Source organism: Asterias amurensis, chromosome 6 (genome assembly GCF_032118995.1).
Source record: "Asterias amurensis chromosome 6, ASM3211899v1".
In the NCBI taxonomy this organism is placed as follows: Eukaryota; Metazoa; Echinodermata; class Asteroidea; order Forcipulatida; family Asteriidae; genus Asterias; species Asterias amurensis.
The window spans coordinates 24,283,388-24,303,035 of record NC_092653.1 but is presented as its reverse complement, the minus strand read 5'-3'; the positions used below and the strand labels follow the sequence as shown (position 1 = coordinate 24,303,035).

At 38.9% G+C, this 19,648-nt stretch overlaps 1 protein-coding gene, 1 long non-coding RNA gene and 1 pseudogene across 2 annotated transcripts; all 3 read left to right on the top strand.

The window, feature by feature from the left end:
• The first annotated feature begins 87 nt into the window (after window positions 1–87).
• Window positions 88–7,078, top strand: LOC139938122 (peroxisomal membrane protein 2-like). Its single transcript, XM_071933502.1, has 5 exons — window positions 88–305; window positions 1,742–1,843; window positions 2,559–2,721; window positions 3,559–3,678; window positions 4,878–7,078. The coding sequence occupies exons 1-5, from the start codon at window positions 199–201 to the stop codon at window positions 4,947–4,949; spliced, it is 564 nt and encodes a 187-aa protein (XP_071789603.1). The 5' UTR covers window positions 88–198; the 3' UTR covers window positions 4,950–7,078.
• A 2,539-nt stretch (window positions 7,079–9,617) lies between these two features.
• On the top strand, window positions 9,618–17,743 carry LOC139937968 (uncharacterized). Its single transcript, XR_011786106.1, has 3 exons — window positions 9,618–9,812; window positions 17,195–17,286; window positions 17,655–17,743. It is a non-coding gene; the product is annotated as an uncharacterized lncRNA (long non-coding RNA).
• Window positions 13,012–16,026, top strand: LOC139938106 (uncharacterized; annotated as a pseudogene).
• Window positions 17,744–19,648: the final 1,905 nt, after the last annotated feature.

Below are 19,648 nucleotides of genomic sequence, written 5' to 3'. Positions count from 1 at the left end.
GATAAAATAGACAGGTTGCTAAAATTATTACACGTTAATTATTGACGAGTTGATAAAGGCGTCTAGGACAAGACATGATCTCGTCGCCGTCAAAACAAGTTATGAGTGGCTAACTTGTGTCATGTGTCACAAAACTGTAAATAAACACGAGTTTATCAACCCACCACGGCGAGAGCAGTAGGGGAAATTGGGTCCAAAATGTCGGTTCAACCACCAGAAGAAGACCAACCAATACACAAGAAATTGTTCATTCAATATCTGAGACTTTTACGAACTTATCCAATAGCTACAAAGTCAATTACGAGGTGAGTATTTCTCTTGCTTTAGGCCGCCGGCCGTGTGGCACTAGCGCCCCCTGGCTGAGCGCTCCGGCGGGCCTTTGCAATGCACCAATGCACAGGCAATGCAAGTTGCTTTGCCTGTGTGCATTGGTGCATGCATGGGTACGGATAATCATACGTGGGGCCAGAGAATTGCACAATGTGGTAGGCGCATAAATGTAACTAAAGTAAAAGGGGCGTGTTTATGGTTGAGGTTAATTTGACCACTGGCCATCACCACCAGCTAGTTGCAGTCAGTCATGACAAGTTGTTTATAATTTAGACTATTAATTATTCATAAAAATAATTACATTTACATAAATAATCCACAGCATCAAATTCAAATGACCATAAGTTACTATTATCTTTTATTTAACTTTTTAATTAATATTCATTAAAAAAGAAAATGTATCTTAATTTCTACCTTGGTATTGTAAGAACGATAAGATGATGCGAAAGTTTACAAAACTATAGCTTACATATTTATCATGTCTATATAGTTGCGATAACGTAACCCTCCTCCCGACGGCCGCCAGGCCGGAGGGTTACAAGATTCTTTTGATTGGAAACGGTTGGTCTGGTCCAACACGTACAATTTTGACAGCTAGTCACCAGATTTGCCCCATTTTTACCACTTTCAAAAATCATGACACAAATTCTGAGGGTAAACTTAATCCGCTAATGTCTAATGCAGCCTGCCATAATACTCAAAACACCATTTAGGAAATATTTCGAAGAAAAATGGACAAAAACTTACCAGATCCCGGAGCGAAATCCCAGGTTCATATTTTCAACTTGTCGCATCGCTTTGCAAACGCATTATTTTGTTATTGGGCTAAACCATTCTGTAAAAGGGGTGTTACAATGTTGCAGTGCTACAGTGCGTGCGCGCCATTATGAGTCAACGGCGTGCAATGCAAACGGACAGCGCGCACGCGGACTGCAACATTGTAACACCCCTTTTACAGAATGGTTTAGCCCAACAACAAAATAATGCGTTTGATGCGACAGGTTCAAAATATGAACCTGGGAATTCGCTCCGGGATCTGGTAAGTTTTTGTCCATTTTTCTTCAAAATATATTCTAAATGGTGTTTTGAGTATTATGGCAGGCTGCATTAGACATTGTGGATTAAGTTCGTACCCTCAGAATTTGTGTCATGATTTTTGAAAGTGGTAAAAATGGGGCAGGAGGAGGGTTACGTTATCGCAACTAACATATTTATAGCATTAGCACCCTCTTTCTTTGATGATTAGCTGAAATTATGAAGAAAGGTGTTCCGATATGCGTTTATTTATGGCATTGGCAACACTATAAAAGTAATTGTTATGTGAGGGCTTCATGCCTTGTGTATATTCATTGCCACTGCAAGTGTAGTAAACAACAGAAACTTTAAATTATTGTTTATTATTTACATACAGTGGAACGGTATCATCATGTGCCAACATCCTGGCACAGAAGTTGATGGGTGGTTGGGACGCACCGATAGCATGGAGGACAATAGGTGCATTTGCTGCCACAGGGTAAGAATAACAATAACACTTTTTAAAGATTTTATTTTCTTTACATTGTTTGTAACTGAATTGATACTTATTTAGATACAATTTGAAACAAGTAAATATTCTTGCAAAAATTTACAACTAAAGGTAGGTGTGAAAGTTTCAGCTGATTACAGTGCTGACGTAAAGTATTCACAAAACAGACACCAACCCTCACAAATCTGACGGGGACGTTTCAGGCCAAATACAAGATTACACCATTACCATCTTACAATGTGTAATCTTTCAGATAGAAGTTACAAAAAAAATGGGGGGGGGGGCCATAAAAACATATGACTTGGTAACAAGCAATGGAGAGCTATTGATGATAGTATAAAACATTGTGAGAAACGGCTCCATCTGAAGTAACATAGTTTTTGAGAAAGAAGTAAAATTGAATTTTCAACTAAAAATATTTTAATTTGATTTTGATACCTCAGAATTAGATTTTGAGGTCTCGAAATCAGGCATCTAAAAGCACACAACTTTGCGTGACAAGGGTATTTTTTCTTCCATCATTATCAGTATCTTGCAACTTCGATGACCAATTGAGATCATTTTTTTACATGTTTGCTATTCTTTGCATATGTTGAGATACACCAAGTGAAAACTGACTGGTCTTTGACAATTAAAAAAGGTGTCCAGTGTCTAAAAGTAATGAGCTCTCCATTAATTCCCCTTTATTGGCTTTCCCATGTAGTGTCTTCTACACAGGACCTGTAACACATCATTTCTACCGATGGCTTGAGCGAATGGTACCAGGCAAAGACCAAGGCTCTAAGGTCATGAAAGTGATTGTAGACAGATTTGTCGTGGCTCCACCATTCCTGTTGGGTTACTTCTATCTGATTACAATGTTTGAGGTGAGAGAAAATAACAATAATTAATTATAGTGTCTTGGCCTAGCAGTTAAGAGCATCGGACTCAAGCTATGCAGCCGATTTCACGAACTACTAGGAATAATCCTATCTCGACTTAGGACGAGTAACTTGTCTTAACTTAGAATGTGTTCAATGCATCCTAACATCTATGGTTACAAAACTTAACTTGTCCTAAGTCCTAAGATTAACTCTAAGTTAGGAAGAATTTGGTGAAATCGACGGCTGGTGTTTTTGATCAGCAGGGTGTAAGTTCGAGTCCCAGTCGTGACACCTGTGTCTTTTACCATAATGCTTGGTCATGTTGAATGTTGATCCTGTGGGTTGTGTATTGCACCCAAAAGAACCCAGTGCAATTATTGAAAAGAGGAGGGGTCCGCCCTGGTGTTCCTGGTTTGATTGGCTGCATATAGCACCACAACACCTTGTAAACCAGTACATGTATTTACATAAGTTCACTACTTAAGTATGAACCCACCTTTAAAAAAAGTGACACTGTCATTTGGAAAAAAAAACTGCGAGTGGACAGTAGAACAGTGGTTTGTACAGAAAACACAATAAAAGGTGTACAGCTCATGTTTTCTGTCATTAACTAGTACACCACCCATCAACACGCAACTCTTTTAATTCTTTAAAAATCAAAGGAAAGGATTGGCAAAGTTACATGTACGAAGGTAGTTCTTTCTCCTGTTCACTGCTCTGCAAAGTGCTGGTGAATGTTAAATACCTCATTCCACAAAGTTCTATTCATAGAACTTTGTGGAATGAGGTATTTGAGCTATTTATTTGAACCTTTTTATATTTTGAACATCTTTTTAATAGGGCAAAGGTCATAAAGCATCAGTGGACATTATCAAACACTCTTACTGGACAGCTCTGAAGATGAACTGGAAAGTCTGGACCATTCTCCAATACGTCAATATAAACTACGTCCCACTTCAGGTATGTAATGCTTAAGTATTGAGTCTTGTTTTATTGTACCATTAAGTATAACACAGGCCTTGAGTTAAAGGAACATTACTGGCAGTGTAAGCACTTTATGTAATCCACCATATACATAAACTGACAATTCTGTAGAAGTTTAAGATCGATCGGGCCTTCTGGGTCACGAAAGAATAGTGAAAAACCGATTACAAATTTTGCATTGCATCGATGCCAAAATAAAAATAAATAAAACGCTCACTGAGCGATAAACTCCAAACGCGAAGTTAGATTATTTATTTCTCATCAAATATAACATTTCAGACAGAAATATTTCTGAAATACTATCATCATCATTAGTCCGTGTAAGTTTTATGTAAATCTGTGATCTTCACGATTTTTATTTCTTACCAATTCTGTAACGTTCCTTTAACCCACAGCACCCGCAGCATTTGCCGTGGTGCACTGTGCTTTTACATTTTCCTCAAAGAAGTACCCCTTACCAACTGGAAACTGCCGGGCCCTTCAAGAGTGAAGTTCAAGGCCTGATAAATAATAGTGGCTTCTCACAAAGCACTCAAATCTGTCACCCTGGTCACTTGGTCATTTATTTTATTCCTTACCATCTCAGTTTCTTTGGGACTATACAGCGAGTGCTGCCAAATATGTAGCGCTCCAAGCTAATCAAACAAGAACCATATCTGCCCTCACAAGTCTAAATGGACCGATCCGGCCTGTCAATCAAACTGTGCGTGTTCACCCATTTGACCAATCACAGCAATGATTGTGGTCGGACAAACTCGGTCATGCGTGCGCGTATATTTGACACGCGCGGCAGAATCGTGCAGAATGTCATTGGGAGTGCTCGTACACGTGTCTTGCTCACCAATCTAATTTTATAAAGTTTCCCAGATTGTGTTAAACACTTGGGTGTGATCCATGGCTTCACAGCAGTTAACGGTTGTATGGCTTCTGACAGCACCCCAAACAAAGATATTGACAAAATAGGGAGACTACCAACATAAGGGCTAGATCGCTCAGTTAATAAAGAGCCAGCACTTTTCCTAGGTAATTGGTTCAAATCCTGCTCTATTCAAGTAAATGTTTCTTTGTTCAACTCCAAATTGTTAATATAGTCTTGCACTTACTTTCAGTCCATGAATAAGTTTTTTTATTATCTCATGAAGAAAGTTAAAAGTTACTTGTTGTTTTCTTTTCAGTATCGAGTGCTTTTCGCCAGTGCCGTTGCTTTCCTCTGGACAATATACCTGGCCATAGTGCGGAGCAGATAACTTTACTAAAAAATGTATTCATTTTTTGGTATCAATTTTGGAAGAAATTGTTCTAGTAATTTAATTGTAAGTCTGTCAGTAACTTATGTTTGTCATAAATCGATGGTCTGACATTGGTGCATAAGTGAAATTAATTGCATATAGCAACTCAATGGGGATCAGGTTGGCAAAGTGGTAGGTTTATTTCCCTGCTTTTCACCTCAGACCAGAGCCCAATTTCATGGCTCTGCTTACTGCCGAATTCTGCGCTTACGATCACGATTCCCCGCTTACGTGCAAGCGCCGAATTTCTGCGCTAGCCTTGTAAGCATAGAGTGCCTAGTAACACGGAGTACGCACGCGCAGAAGCCAAAATTCACTGCTAACCCGTGAATCATGCTTGCCGTAAGCACAGAATTCCCTGCTTCCGTAAGCGCCGATTCTGTGTTTACGGTAAGCAGAGCCATGAAATTGGGCCCAGAGCCTTGCTTGTTGATTGGGTTTTCTGTCCCTACCAGGGCCCAATTTCATAGCGCTGCTTAACGGTAAGCAAACTTGCGTGCTTACTGTAGCAGAAAAATTTGCTTAAGCCTTAGCGTATTTCACAGGTTAGCAGAAAAATTGGGCGGCCATATTGTGTGTTTACCGTGGGTTTGCATTGTGACGTCATTGATTTTCGTGCGGTAAGCACCGGAAGGTTAGCATGCCTTTTCGTGTGCTATACGGTTAGCAGCGCTATGAAAAAGAAATTGCACAGTAAGCACAATATCGGCCGCTAAGGAGCGCTATGAAATTGGGCCCTGATTGCAAGGGTTAGTCCCATTGGGGTTTTACTCGCACAACTGAACATTTTTTATAATTTCTTATTCCTATTCATGTATTTGGCAATAATGGTGCTGTTGGAAGTGTAATAAAATAAATAAATAAATAAACTCGACAGCTGCTCTTTTTGATGAAAAAAAAGGAAATGAAAATTATTATTACTTGTTTTAAAATGTCGCCTCCAAAAAAGAATTTACCCAACTATTTCTTCAAGTTGTATAGGGAAGTAGATTAAGCTCTATTTACAAAAATTGCTTTGAGATGACTTCTCCTTTCTGATTATTTCGAATCAGTTATTAATTGCTTGACCGTCAATGGAGTAAGACTACATTACAATATTTGTTATTTACTGCCTTGCAAAGAAACAATTCCCCTGCACAGGACTATATATAAGGTTGTTAGTTTGTTTTGTGTGGATTTCATCAAATTGCCTCTTGCGTATGAATGTTTATTGATCAAGAGTGGCCTTCAAAGTATTTGGTTGGCGAAAAGAAACATTCTTTTTCTAAAACAAATATTTATTTGTTGATTTTGATTCATTCTTTTCAAATTCTTTTGATCATTACAATTATGAAGATGCAATCAATGAACTTATAGCACTACAAACCAACAAGTTGAAGGGCAAACTGTAATCCCTTGGAGAGCACATGATTATTGTTAATGTGGTAACATTTGTCAAGTTTTTAAATCTGATACCACTTGTATGAGTGATTGTATAAACAAATACACTAAGTTGGTGGTTTTTTTTCTCCATTGACAGCATTAGTTTTCTATGGGAAATATGTCAGGCAGTTTCTGCATTTTGTTGCTGCATTAAAGACAGTGGACACTATTGGTAATTGTCTTGGTGTATCTCAACATTTACATAAAATAACGAAACCTGTGCAAATTTGAGCTCGATCGGTCGTCGGAGTTGCAAGATAACTATGAAAGAAAAAAACACCCTTGTCACACAAAGTTGTGTGCTTTCAGATGCTTGATTTTGAGACCTCAAGTTCTAAATTTGAGGTCTCGAAATCAAATTCGTGGAAAATTACTTCTTTCTCCAAAACTACGTCACTTCAAAGGGAGCCTTTTCTCACAATGATTTATACTACCAACCTCTCCCCATTACTCGTTACCAAGTGAGGTTTCATGGCAATAATTATTTTGAGTAATTACCAATAGTGTCCACTGCCTTCAAACTACTTAATTTACTTTGTAAAAACCGAGGGTTGAAAAAAGATAAAGGAATTGTTTTGAAATGTTTTGATTGTAATAATGTCAATACTATGTCAAATTATGAAGTTTCAATTTTTTGTTTAAATTATACAAGATTTGAAGGTGAATGGATATGTTTTTTAACAAATAAAATTTGTATTTAAACTTATACTTGATTGTGTTTGAATTTGTTTAATAAGGTTCGTTTTGTTTGCAAAGCTGAATACAGTTAACATTCAAAATGATGCTGAAAGGAAGAACATGTAGCTTATGTGAATTAATGTCAAAGAAAATAATTGATTATTGTCTTGTTATACTTATTTTCAACATGATTATTTAACTTTACAAAATTTATTTTCAAGTAAATAAATGAGTCAATTTTTGTAGGCTTCCTTTTGTAGAAAGACCTGTTATGACGACCCCCCCCCCCCCCCAATCAACAAATGAAAAAACAGACGGTAAGACTAATTTTTCCATACCCCCCCCCCTTTTTTATGGGGGGGGGGGGGCTTCGCCTATGATGCAAATATTGGGATCAGCGACTACTATCAAGTCTAATAATATGTCATTCGGCCTACGCCAAGCAAGACTGAATTAGTCTGGTCCCCAGTTCTAAGATATGTACATTACCTACGAGTGTAACGCCCTGAACTAGTCCTTCTAATCGTGGTGTACATGTGGCGGTAAGTTGAAACATTTTAGTTCATCGAAAAAGTATTTTGTAACGTGTTTTTAGTGTGTTTTTCATTAGTTTACATAAAATTAAAGTTGAGGGGTAACTACTGTACAATTCGTAGCTCATGATAGCGCTGCAGAATGACCTATATAGCCTTAGGGAAAAGAAGACCGAAGAACATTTCGTTCCCGTATTTTTCACACGAGGAAAGTGCTTTTATGAACTTTCAGTTTTCACATGCTTGAGCCAACGAACGGACGGCATTGTTGTACTAGTCTAACGTAACAACATTCTTAAAGAAACCAAATAATTTTGAACTGACAGCTACATGTAGGCCTATACTTCCCCTTGTTTTGAGGTGGGTCAGTCCATTCATTGGTCCTTTTTGGTAAAATAATTTTTTTGGTAAAATACTATTACATTAGTATTAGTATTGAAAACTTTTGGGACTGATAACTGGCTGGGCTGCGAGCATGACAGTGGCGTTTGCACCATTGAATTTCTCCTGAGGATACCTAGTTAATTTGATGTAAAATTTTAATAAATATTTGGAAAATGTTTTTTGGGTTGCTATAACCATGAATCCTACCTCCATGCTATAACAATGCTATTAAAAGGCAACAGAGACAGTTCCTCTTCATTTTGTTTGCTTTTGAACAATTCTCAGCTGATGATAGTGTGTGCTTTACCAAACAGTAAATGTGTTATTATTGAAGAAATAATTGATACATAATTGTTTGTAACATGTACAGACATTTTGTTTTGGTAACCAGAAAGTGATGAGACAAATAATCAATTAATTTATTTATCTCAAAAGTTAATTGTAGGACAATGGTGCTTAGACCTGTTGCCCCCTTCTGTGGTCATCTATAAAACAAAGATAACTTTTAGGTTTTTAAGACGGTATGAATTTTGTTTGTTGAACATGGACAGACAGTGTGACACATGGGCCTATCTGTCCGATATGTCTTCCAAGATAATTCTCTATAGTTTCTTGAGTACCCACACAGTTGCTTTGGTTTTGCCTGGAAACATTCCTTACTGGGATAGCATTCCTTACTGGGATAGGCCCAAGGGGTCAAATTTGTTGCACTCTTTTTATATTAATATGCCTTTCCTGCAATTTATGGATGAAATGTCTGTCCAACATTCCTATGCTACAAATACAATTATAGGCTAATCATCTTGAAGACGATCCCTAGTTATTACATACAGTGCCATTTGTCTTGTGCTCTTTGCAAAGAAAATTCTGCCTGAAAAATTTAGAATGTGCATGAGGAAAAAAGCCTAACAAAACTCTTCTTTTTAATGTTTGCCATGCACCCTTTTTATATTAAAATGTCACACCATTAAAGCCCTATTTATTAGTGTGCACAGACTGTCCTCACTAATAGGGCTTTAGTGATGGTATGATGTTTTTATATAAAATGGGTGGCAAACATTAAAAAGAAGCGTTTTCCAGTTATGGTATGCCTACATGTATTAGTAGAGAAATGATGCCCATTTTTTTCATTCAATGTAAGTGACTCATTACTAGACACTGATTGATGCTTGTTTTGATTACTAAAATGTTTTTAGCCCGTCCGACTCAATATTTTACTTTTAAGTTGAGATTACAATTGGTGATGGTGTGCGTTAACACCATGTGTGTGTCTACTTGCCAAGTAGAGTTTGTTCTTTAGAGAACTGTCTTGCTATATATTCTACTACCAATGAAAAGAACTACATGTCCTGCTTTTTAACTACCTGGGCGGAAGGTAGAAAATCAGCTGGGTCTAAGTATATAGCTTGTAGGATCGATATTAACTGCACTACCGTGGAGTGAGTTCTTAATTGGTCTCAATGTTTTGACTAGCTTGCTCTAGTCATCGTCAGTAGTGGTCGGACAGTTTCTTTTGTACTCTTTTTTCCTTTTATCTATTTGTGAATTTTAGGATGACTGATAGAGTGCTGGAGAGCAAAGGAGAGAGGGCAGGAGAAATATAGTTGGGGCAAGGGCTGCGTGAAGTTTTGACCATAAAGCCAACCAATGTGCACAGCTGTAGACTTTAAGAAGCAAGATTACGTTTGAACTGCACTGTTTGAGGATCCTTGATAAGTGCGATTATTAAATAGTGACAACACATGTGCAACCTCAACTGTCTTCATGATTATCGTTGCTGAGAAAGATACCATGGAGAGTAATGGTAAAGTAAATGTTTTTTGTTGTTTTTCCCATCATATTCCTTGCTTTGATGTTTGAGGGAATGAGTTTACATTTATTTCAAATATTCTTCTGTCATATTTTCAAATTAGTTATCAAACGACGTTATGTGTGGTCCCCCACCTCCCAGAATCATAAGTGTGAAACAATTATCACACATGATTTTTGCTTCAAAAGTTGTTTTCATACGTAGGTCTCGCCATTTTAGCTTTTCGTGTTATGTTGGTGGCCTACATGTACCATGCTTGTATTATAAACTGCATTTAACTTGCCCCCAGGATTGATAGCCCAGATTTTAAATATAAATTTTCATAATTGTATCTTTCTGAAGTAATAATGGCAGCGATCACAACAAGTTGAACTTACTTTCACACACTCATAAATAAGGTACAATTTTTTACTACTTACAACTAAGATGAAATGTAAGCACTGTACATCCATTTCAAACTCCTCGTTCAATTACATAGCCATCGATGGCCTTGAGCCAATAAACATCACCTTTCACATCGTACACCTTTCTCATATTCTTTTCTCAAATTCCTGGATAAAAATGGAATAAAATTTATATTTCCCCCATGCATTTACAAAAGTGCCATCTGTGTTTATGGAATGAGAGTTTTTTTGAAAATACTCAAAATACATTGGTTTAGGCATGTAGTAAGTAACATGTCTTTAAATTGTACAACTTTGACTAAGTGCACTTGAACATGTTTTTGATGGATGCAATTATCTATTTTGATTAATTGATAAATGTCTATATGCACAAACATTGCAAACATCTAATCAGATGTGAAGGACGGTAGTGCAAGCCATTCAGTCCAGATTACAAACACCCACACATTGATGTTGGAATCAACCACAGCAAAGAAAATAGGCCTACCTACAGGAAAACAAAATGTAGATTCTGCTGTGGACCTCTGAAAAATCCATGTGGAATAAGCTCCACTTGGTATACTGTGGAATGATGATGATGATGTCGTATGCTATGCAGATCTCATTTTAGTCCGTAAGCCAGGAACCTTTCTAGCTAGATCCTCAGCCAGGTGAACGGCTTCGATGCCACCATCAAGGTGAGAGAGTGGGCAGTCATCTATCATGTGGCGCATCGACTGGGGTTCACTACAATCACAAAGTGGAGATGCAAGGTAACCCCACTTGTGTAGACTGCTGCGACATGGCCCTGCGTCCGTACGGAACCGGTTCAAGAGGCACCATCTGCTGAGGGAGAGGGCCATTCCCGGCAGCTAAAAAGTGGGGTCAGCGACCAGGAACTTATGCGAGATGTTGGTATGGTCTTGCCACAGTATGCGCCATAGATCTTCTGCGGTCTCTGCACTGTCCAGGACAATGGACCAGATTGGATTTCTAGATTTAAGTTTAGGCCTATGGGTAGAAGTCAAGGTCTCTGAGGAGAGGGAGCTCAGGGTTGGATCGGATCTTTTGACCAACCTGGATGTGGCAACTTCTCTTCGGATGTCTGGAGGGGCATGGTACTCAGAACTGGGAGCCAATCTGTCCAGTTGTACTTCGAACGGCGCCAGTGATGGTTCTCATGGTGTTGTTGAGTTGGACGTCGATACCGTGGAATGGCAGCCTTTTATGGCATGTCAAGATAGTCTTGAATGCAAACCCCTTCTCTTTTCGATAAGTGCACTGGGTTCTTTTACATGCGTTAAATAACACATGGGACCAACGGCTTAACGTCCCATCCGAAGGAGGAAGCAATGGTGAAGTGTCTTGCTTAAGGACACAAGTGTCACGACTCGGGATTCAAACCCACACTCTGCTGATCAGAAACACCAGAGTTTGAATTCGGTGTTCTTAACCGCTCCGCCACGACACTTCCAAGGATTCAACCAGGAATCTTCAGGATTCAACCAAGAGTTATCATAATTCAACTAAGAATATTCAGGATTCAACCAGGAATCTTCAGAGTTCAACCAAGAAACATCAAAGTTCAACCAAGAAACATCAAAGTTCAACCAAGAAACATCAAAATTCAACCAAGAATTATAAGAATGCGACCAAGAATTATCAGAATTCCATCAAGAATCATCAAAATTCAACCAAGAAACATAAAAATTCAACCAAGAATTATCAAAATTCGACCAAGAAACATCAGAATTCGACCAAGAAACATCAAAACTCAATCAAGAATCATCAAAGTTCAACCAAGAAACATCAAAGTTCAACCAAGAAACATCAAAATTCAACCAAGAATTATAAGAATGCGACCAAGAATTATCAGAATTCCATCAAGAATCATCAAAATTCAACCAAGAAACATCAAAATTCAACCAAGAATTATCAAAATTCGACCAAGAAACATCAGAATTCGACCAAGAAACATCAAAACTCAATCAAGAATCATCAAACTTCAACCAAGAATCATCAAAATTCAACCAAGAAACATCAAAATTCAACCAAGAATTATCAGAATTCGACCAAGAATTATCAGAATTCGACCAAGAATCATCAAAATTCAACCAAGAATCTTCAGAATTCATTCAAGAATCTTCAGAATTCAACCTAGAACCTTCAGGTTTCAACCAAGAATCTTCACTATTCAACCAAGAACCTTCAGGATTAAACCAAGTCGAGTCGTCAGGATTCAGCCAAGAATCTTCAGGATTCAGCCAAGAATCTTCAGAATTCATTCAAGAATCTTCAGAATTCAACCAAGAATCTTCAGGTATTAACCAAGAATCTTCAGGTTTCAACCAAGAATCTTCAGGATTCAACCAAGAATCTTCACGATTCAGCCAAGAATCTTCAAGATTCAGCCAAGAATCTACAGAATTCATTCAAGAATCTTCAGAATTCAACCAAGAATCTTCAGGTTTCAGTCAAGAATCTTCAGGATTCAGCCAAGAATCTAGGATTCAACCAAGAATCTTTCATACTTCATAGCAAACATGATATCATCTGCTGGTCCTCAAACCCAGGTTAATGAGAGGATAGTTAACAGTGATGCCCATAAAAAGTGGCATTACTCTGTGTAATTCTACTCCAGAAATGAAATTCAATGAAATTTTCCCGCTTGCTGATCAGACATTGCTCTGGGTCACCTCACAAGCTTTTTGTTCCACATCGTTATCCAGACAGTAGACCCAATCTTGAACCTTGTCACAGATCTCTGTTGAATCCGATAATAACTACATGTATGTCAAGCCAGAGAACTCATGTTCCAGAGAGGGAAAGTGGTCGTCCCACAAGTGAGTGAAATTTTGCAGTTTCCTCCCCGTTGCCTAAAGAGGTCTCCTGTATTATATTTGATATCAATAGTACATGAAGTCACCATGATGTAATCTTACATAATATTTAAAAACAACAGCAGCAACTGCTATAAATAAAGGTGTTTTCTGAGTAGTACCTCAGTCTGACATTGACTGACCAGAGTCAACATGAAATCTCGAGACGTATGAAGTTTACAGCAGAGTTTAAGTAGAAGTGAAACAGGGACATTTTGTCAGCTCATTGATGGGAAAAATGAAAGAAAAACAAACCAAGAGAGCTGAAAAAGGGAGCGAAGAAGGTACAGGGGAAAGTGAAAGAAGAAAAGGAAGGGGAAAGTGAAGGCATCACTTTCACAATTAGCCGTACTGCGCTGAAGGATAAACTCAAAAGAGAGGAAGAAGAAAGCGTGAGGAGTGCTTTAAAAAATAGTGCAATTGAGGCTGGTATCAGCATGTCCAGAAGTGTCAGGGCTTTGGTTGAAACAATAGAGTACGAGAAGGAAGATTTCATAGACATGCCATGGCCCAGGCAATTAGAGAAAAGTCACCAATGTGTGAAGGAGAGGAATCAGCCATAGAGGATGTGGGGGAAGATGAGGGGAATGACAGGCCTGATACTTCACGGAGGCAACATGCCCCCTGGTCATTGCCTTCGTGCCCTTGAAATGCTCCAGTAGAAATTTACCAATTCCTCATAGGGTGTCCTTTTACCAAGGACAAAATGCCTTGGCGCCCTTGCCCTTTCAAAAACGAAGCATACAGGCCTTGAATGAGATACATGTAGAGCACATGTAATCAGAATAAGAGGCAAGACCTGATGACACAGGAGAGGAGGACGAGTGAGACAGTGAGGATGAAAAGGGGGTGCTGGACCCAAGAAACCACAAAATCCACGGGAAAGAAACGACCAAGAAAAAAACAAAATCAATGAGCCAGATTCGGACAATGAGCCAGACCCTCCATCTGTGTACCAAGCTGATCATGCTCCAGACAAGGAAGGCTGGACACAGAACCTGGTAAATATAACAATCAGAGATTTCAAGGGGAAAAAGCCACAGGAGCCAACTGTCAAGAAAAAGAAGTCTCCAATCAACTACTTCCTGAGGTTTTTCCCTCCCTCCTCATAGTGTGAAATGGACGAATGTCAACGGCACTACATCAAAGACTACAAGCACTATACTGGTCATCACATCGCGGGCTTCAAAACAAACTCATATCAACACCGATAAAATGGAAATCCTTTTACCTTCTCAATCAACAGATTGCCTGCAGTGACCCAGCTAGAGATCCCAAACTCATCCGCGACAACGCCCATCGGTACATGTACCTGGCAAAGAAAAGCAATCCACTTTACCCCCTCCAGCCTTTGTTGGACAAGATTAGAAGACGATGTCTCAAGAATTATCGAGCCAACTGGAACTTTTGAAGCGATGATATGTTACAGAGGTTTTGAAGCCAGCGTAACAATTTTTGTATGGCATTGAAGCCGATTCGCGCTAGATTTAAAATCCAGCTCTGGCAGAGTCGTCAACCGGCTACTTCCTGAACGTCATGATCCATCCTCATGTTGAGCAACCAGCCATTGACCGACAATGCACTGACCATTGCACAGCACCACTTGAATGTGTACCACCATGTATTCACAGACAAATGGTTCACATCAGTGGGCCTTGCACGGTCGTTGCACGCCGAACGTACTTGCCTGACTGGAGCTGTCAGAGGTAGTAGCATGGATAGTTCACAGCAAAAAATGGAAACCTGAGATTAAAGCGACTGAATAGGGCACCAAGAGGCACATTTACACTCGGCAGAATGGCCAACTTACTGCCACAGTGTGGAAGGATAGTCAGGTGATGATATTACTCTCCACTGGACATCAGGGCTGGAGAGACCAAACAACCCACACTCTGTAGAGGAAATGTGCGGATGAGGCAATACTCACTCACTCACTCACTCAGTCGACCCAAGTTGTCGCGTTGCCGCATGTTTGAGTCTGGCTCAATGTCTGACACGCCACACAATTCTATCCTGCATACAGCTGGTTAGCTCCTCCTTGTTGACTACTCCTGCATCCTCGATCAGGGTCTTGAGCATGGATGGTCTTGGTGGGTCTTCCGGGGCCACGCCTGCCGTGAGTGGGCTCCCACACAATGACTCTATTGGCTGGTAGCTCTGGGTGCCGTAGACAGTAACCAGCAAGGCGCACACGGCGCTCCTTGATCTTCTCACTCAGTGGGGGGATGTTGCCATAGAGCTCCAGGTTCCGGATGTGATCCCTCCAGGAGACATTCTGTGCAATGAGGCAACAGGCTGACTAAAACGCACGACCATCCCTGCTCGTTGTTAAGCTTTGGATTATACAAAGTCAATGGGCGGCGTGGACAGGGGAGATTACCTGCGATCATACCACGCGTGTGCTTGGAAGTGCCCAATTGTGGCGTTTCATTCTGTTTTTCCTAATCGACATTGCAAGAGTCAACGCTTTGCTGTCGTATAAGCATCACTACCCAACCATTGACAGCGACACTAAAAATCACGATCAAGACCATCCCCATAAGATGACCCATGCCAAGTTTGTCCTTGAAGTGACGACTAATCTAATCCAGGGCTACTCCAAAGGCATCATCCCATGGCCGTCCCGTGGCTCATTATGAACATGTACCAGCCCACAACATTGGAGGCCACTACCCCACCAAGATGCCTGGCAAAAATGCGAGACGGTGCAGTGGGGCAGGCAACAGAACATCACAACCAAGTCAGGGCTGGCAAAAACAACCAGAAGAGGCTGTCCAGTTTGTGGGGTCAACCTTTGCCCAGTGCTTTTTGAAGTATCAGGCCCCAGGCATCACAGAGACAAACACCACATCAAGTTCAACTGAGTAGCATTGAGCTTTCCTTCAACCATTTCAACTAAGCCTCATTTCCCCCTCAATCATCCACTGATAAATAAATAAAAAATAGATTGTGTAGGTCTACTATTCCAGTACGTAAACTGTTGGAGTGCGATGGGTTGGGTACTGTTCTAATAAGTAAAGTGTTGGAGTATAATGGGTTGTACTGTTCTACTGTTGGAGTATGATGGGTTGTGTACGTAAACTGTTGGAATATGATGGGTTGTGTACTGTTTTAGTACGTAAACTGTTGGAATATGATGGGTTGTGTACTGTACTGTTCTATTATCGGCAGTGTACACTATTGGTAATTACTCAAAATAACTATTAGCATAAAACCATTATTGATTACGTGTAATGGGGAGAGGTTGATGGTATAAAACATTGTGAGAAACGGCTCCCTCTGAAATGCCATAGTTTTCGAGAAAGAAGTAATTTTCCACGAATTTGATTTTGAGACCTTAGATTTAGAACTTGAGGTCTCGAAATCAACCATCTAAACGCACACAACTTCGTGTGACAAGGGTGTTTTTTCTTTCATTATTATCTTTCAATTTCGATGACCGATTGAGCTCAAATTTTCACTTTGTTATTTTATACATAATGTGGAGATACACCAACTGTGAAGGCTAGTCTTTGACAATTACCAATAGTGTCCACTGCCTTTAAGTAAACTGTTGGAGTATGATAGGTTGCGTACTGTTCCAGTACGTAAACTGTTGGAGTATGGTGGGTTGTGGAAGTTTTTGGTAGAGGTGCTTAGAGTATTAGTAAATAGTCATCATACTGGAACCACAAACTTGATTAAAACAGTCTCCTGACGCAACTCGAGCAAGCTACATGTTGAAACGTTGAGAGCAAGAACTCACTATACATTAGTGCTGTTAATAACGATCCTTCACAAACTAAAGTACCAGCCGATTTTCGACCTTCTGACCAGGTAATACTTAAAAAGCAGGACAGTTCTTTTCAGAACTGAGAAGTCTCCCGAAAAACCCCCAAAATCTACTGCATGGTTGGTAGTGCAAAGCAAGACAGTTCTCTACAGAACAAACTCTACCTGGCATGTTGTTACCGCAAAATTATTAACTTATTAAAAACTTAAAACTTTCCATCTATGGACATTTGCAATAGTAAGAAAAGTTTGGGATTAAGGATTGTGTTAAAGAACAGTCCATTGTTATCTGGTTACAACTATTTATTTTATGTTGGTAATTTAACAATGATTGTGTTGGCAGTTTTTAAATGCAGTAGTTCTTATCTTCAAGAGTTGACATCAGTGCAAGAACTCTTTATGAAGCTGACTTGCAGTATTATGACTTGCACACAGGTTTGTGTTATTTTGATTATTCATCATAGCTTAATATTCATCATATTTGAATATTCATCATACTTGAATATTCATCATACTTGATTATTCATCACGTAATTGATTATTTATCACAATTGATTATTTATCACACTCAATTTCTTTGAGTGCTTTCATTATTGGTTGATAAAAGTACATCATTTCATGTGGTATAACTAAAACATGATTCATTATTTTCAAAGCATTGTTATATTTAATTATCATGAAAGGTTGATTATTTTGCCTCTAATTAACACTTTGTCGGACACTTTATCTTAACACTTTATCTGGCAGACTGCATGCAGACAATTGTTTTCAATTAACTTAAGTTTGCCTTGTTACTCGGTCAGACACCATGTTTACAGACAGAATGCAGAGACTATTCCACCCACCTTTGTTGAGGGCTGAGTAAGCCGGGGCAGCTACTCCACAACACTCACAACACCATTGGTGATGGCATCCAAGATGAATTTTTCTTTCAAGAGAAAACAGGTACTTCTTTATAATATGCATGCAACTTTTCCTCGGATCAGCTGAATTCCTCTTTTTTTATATTCTCCTTTGTTTTGTTCAAACGTGAAAAAACACTTTACAAAACCATTTGAATTTTGTAATTTCTTCTTTGGTGAAGTTACAGTTGCATGCTTGATATAAAAATAATCTGTTATTTGGAACAGTAAAAAAACCAACATGATTGTAGATAATCAGATACAAGTATTCAATTTTCTCAGTTTTGTCTTCAACTATCTGAAAATGTTTATATTGAGATTAACATTTATTTTAATCGTGGTAGAAACATTATTTTTGATTTCTGCTGTACTCTGAGTATCCATCAAATTACCCATACATGTATGATTTGATATAGGTGGGCACTATAAATTTACAGCAGCACATCTTTTAAGTTTGCAGTTCACCTATGATATGCTGTGGATGTCATCGGCTCTTTCTGGTGTCCGGACAAGGAAACCCATCTGCCTCAGGTATGTGTTACTACCATTATATTAGGTACATGTGTAAATGAATTGGAGGTTGGCACCTTGGCCCAATTCCAAAACCTTTGGGCTTCTTAAAAAGAATTGTTCTGTTCCTTTGATCACCTTGACTATGTCCCCTTCATATTGTTCTTTCTAGCCAACAGAGAAGTGCATGTGTTTGGACTCTTGTAGATGTTCCGACAAAGAAAAGAACCCCTGCATTTGAAGATATAATAATAATATTAAACATTTATATTGCGCCAAATCCATTAAAAATGCTCCCAGGCGCTTGACAGCTGTCATTTTTCACCAAATGGCTTTCCTTGATGTGAACTTCTCATAGTGTTCCTCATTTGTACTTGATGAGGGTACAAGTTTGTGCATTTACATCATTTTTGTGCACCATTTATTTTCTGGATTTCCTCACAGAGGAGTTAACTGGTTCATTTAAAGAAAAGAAATGAATTTTCTTACTTATCTTTTTCCGTTCTCACATACCTCCCTAAGTTTCATATTAATTTTACTGTATCAGTATGGAAGTCGTAGATGTATCTATTTTATGTAGCCAAAAAGTATCATCAATCATACATGTACGACTGATAGTTTAGATGTTTTTGAGTCACCAACTTTTTGACAACAACATTAATCTTTGTGCTTCTTCAACAGCATCATTCTGATTCATTGTTCACCTTGACCGAGCCCCTCTCATAGTATTGTTCTTTCTAGCGAACAGGGAGCTGCACACATCTTGCCGATATTACTTTACAGTATTCTGACGTAGAACCCCTACATTTGAAGACGCCCGACAGTATTGTTGCTCTTGGGAAGGCAACTATTCAAGTTTTTACCAAATGGCTTTCCTTGACCAGAACTATTCATCCTGCTTTTACTTGATGAAGGTATGTACGAGTTTGTACATTTACATCATTTTTGTACTTCATTTATTTTCTGGATTTCGTCACAAAGGAGTTAACTGGCTCATTATGATTTAATGAAAAGAAATGAGTTTTCTTACTTATCTCTTTCATTTCTCACTTACCTTCCTGAGTTTCACATTAACTTTTTCAGTACCAAGGTCATACATGTATGAGCTATTTTATGTAGCCAAAAAGTGTCATCAATCGTACATGTACAACTCATGATATACATTTTGTTTTAGTCACCAATTTTTGAGCAACAAAACTTTAATCTTTGGGCTTCTTCAACAGTAATGTTCTGTTCCTTCGATCACATTGACCACGTCTCACTCATATTATTTTTTCTAGCGAACATGTGCGTGCACGACTTGGACCACTGCAGACTTTCTTCACAGCATTCTGACGTAGAAAACAACCCCTGCACTTGAAGACGCCAGTATTGTTGCTCTTGAG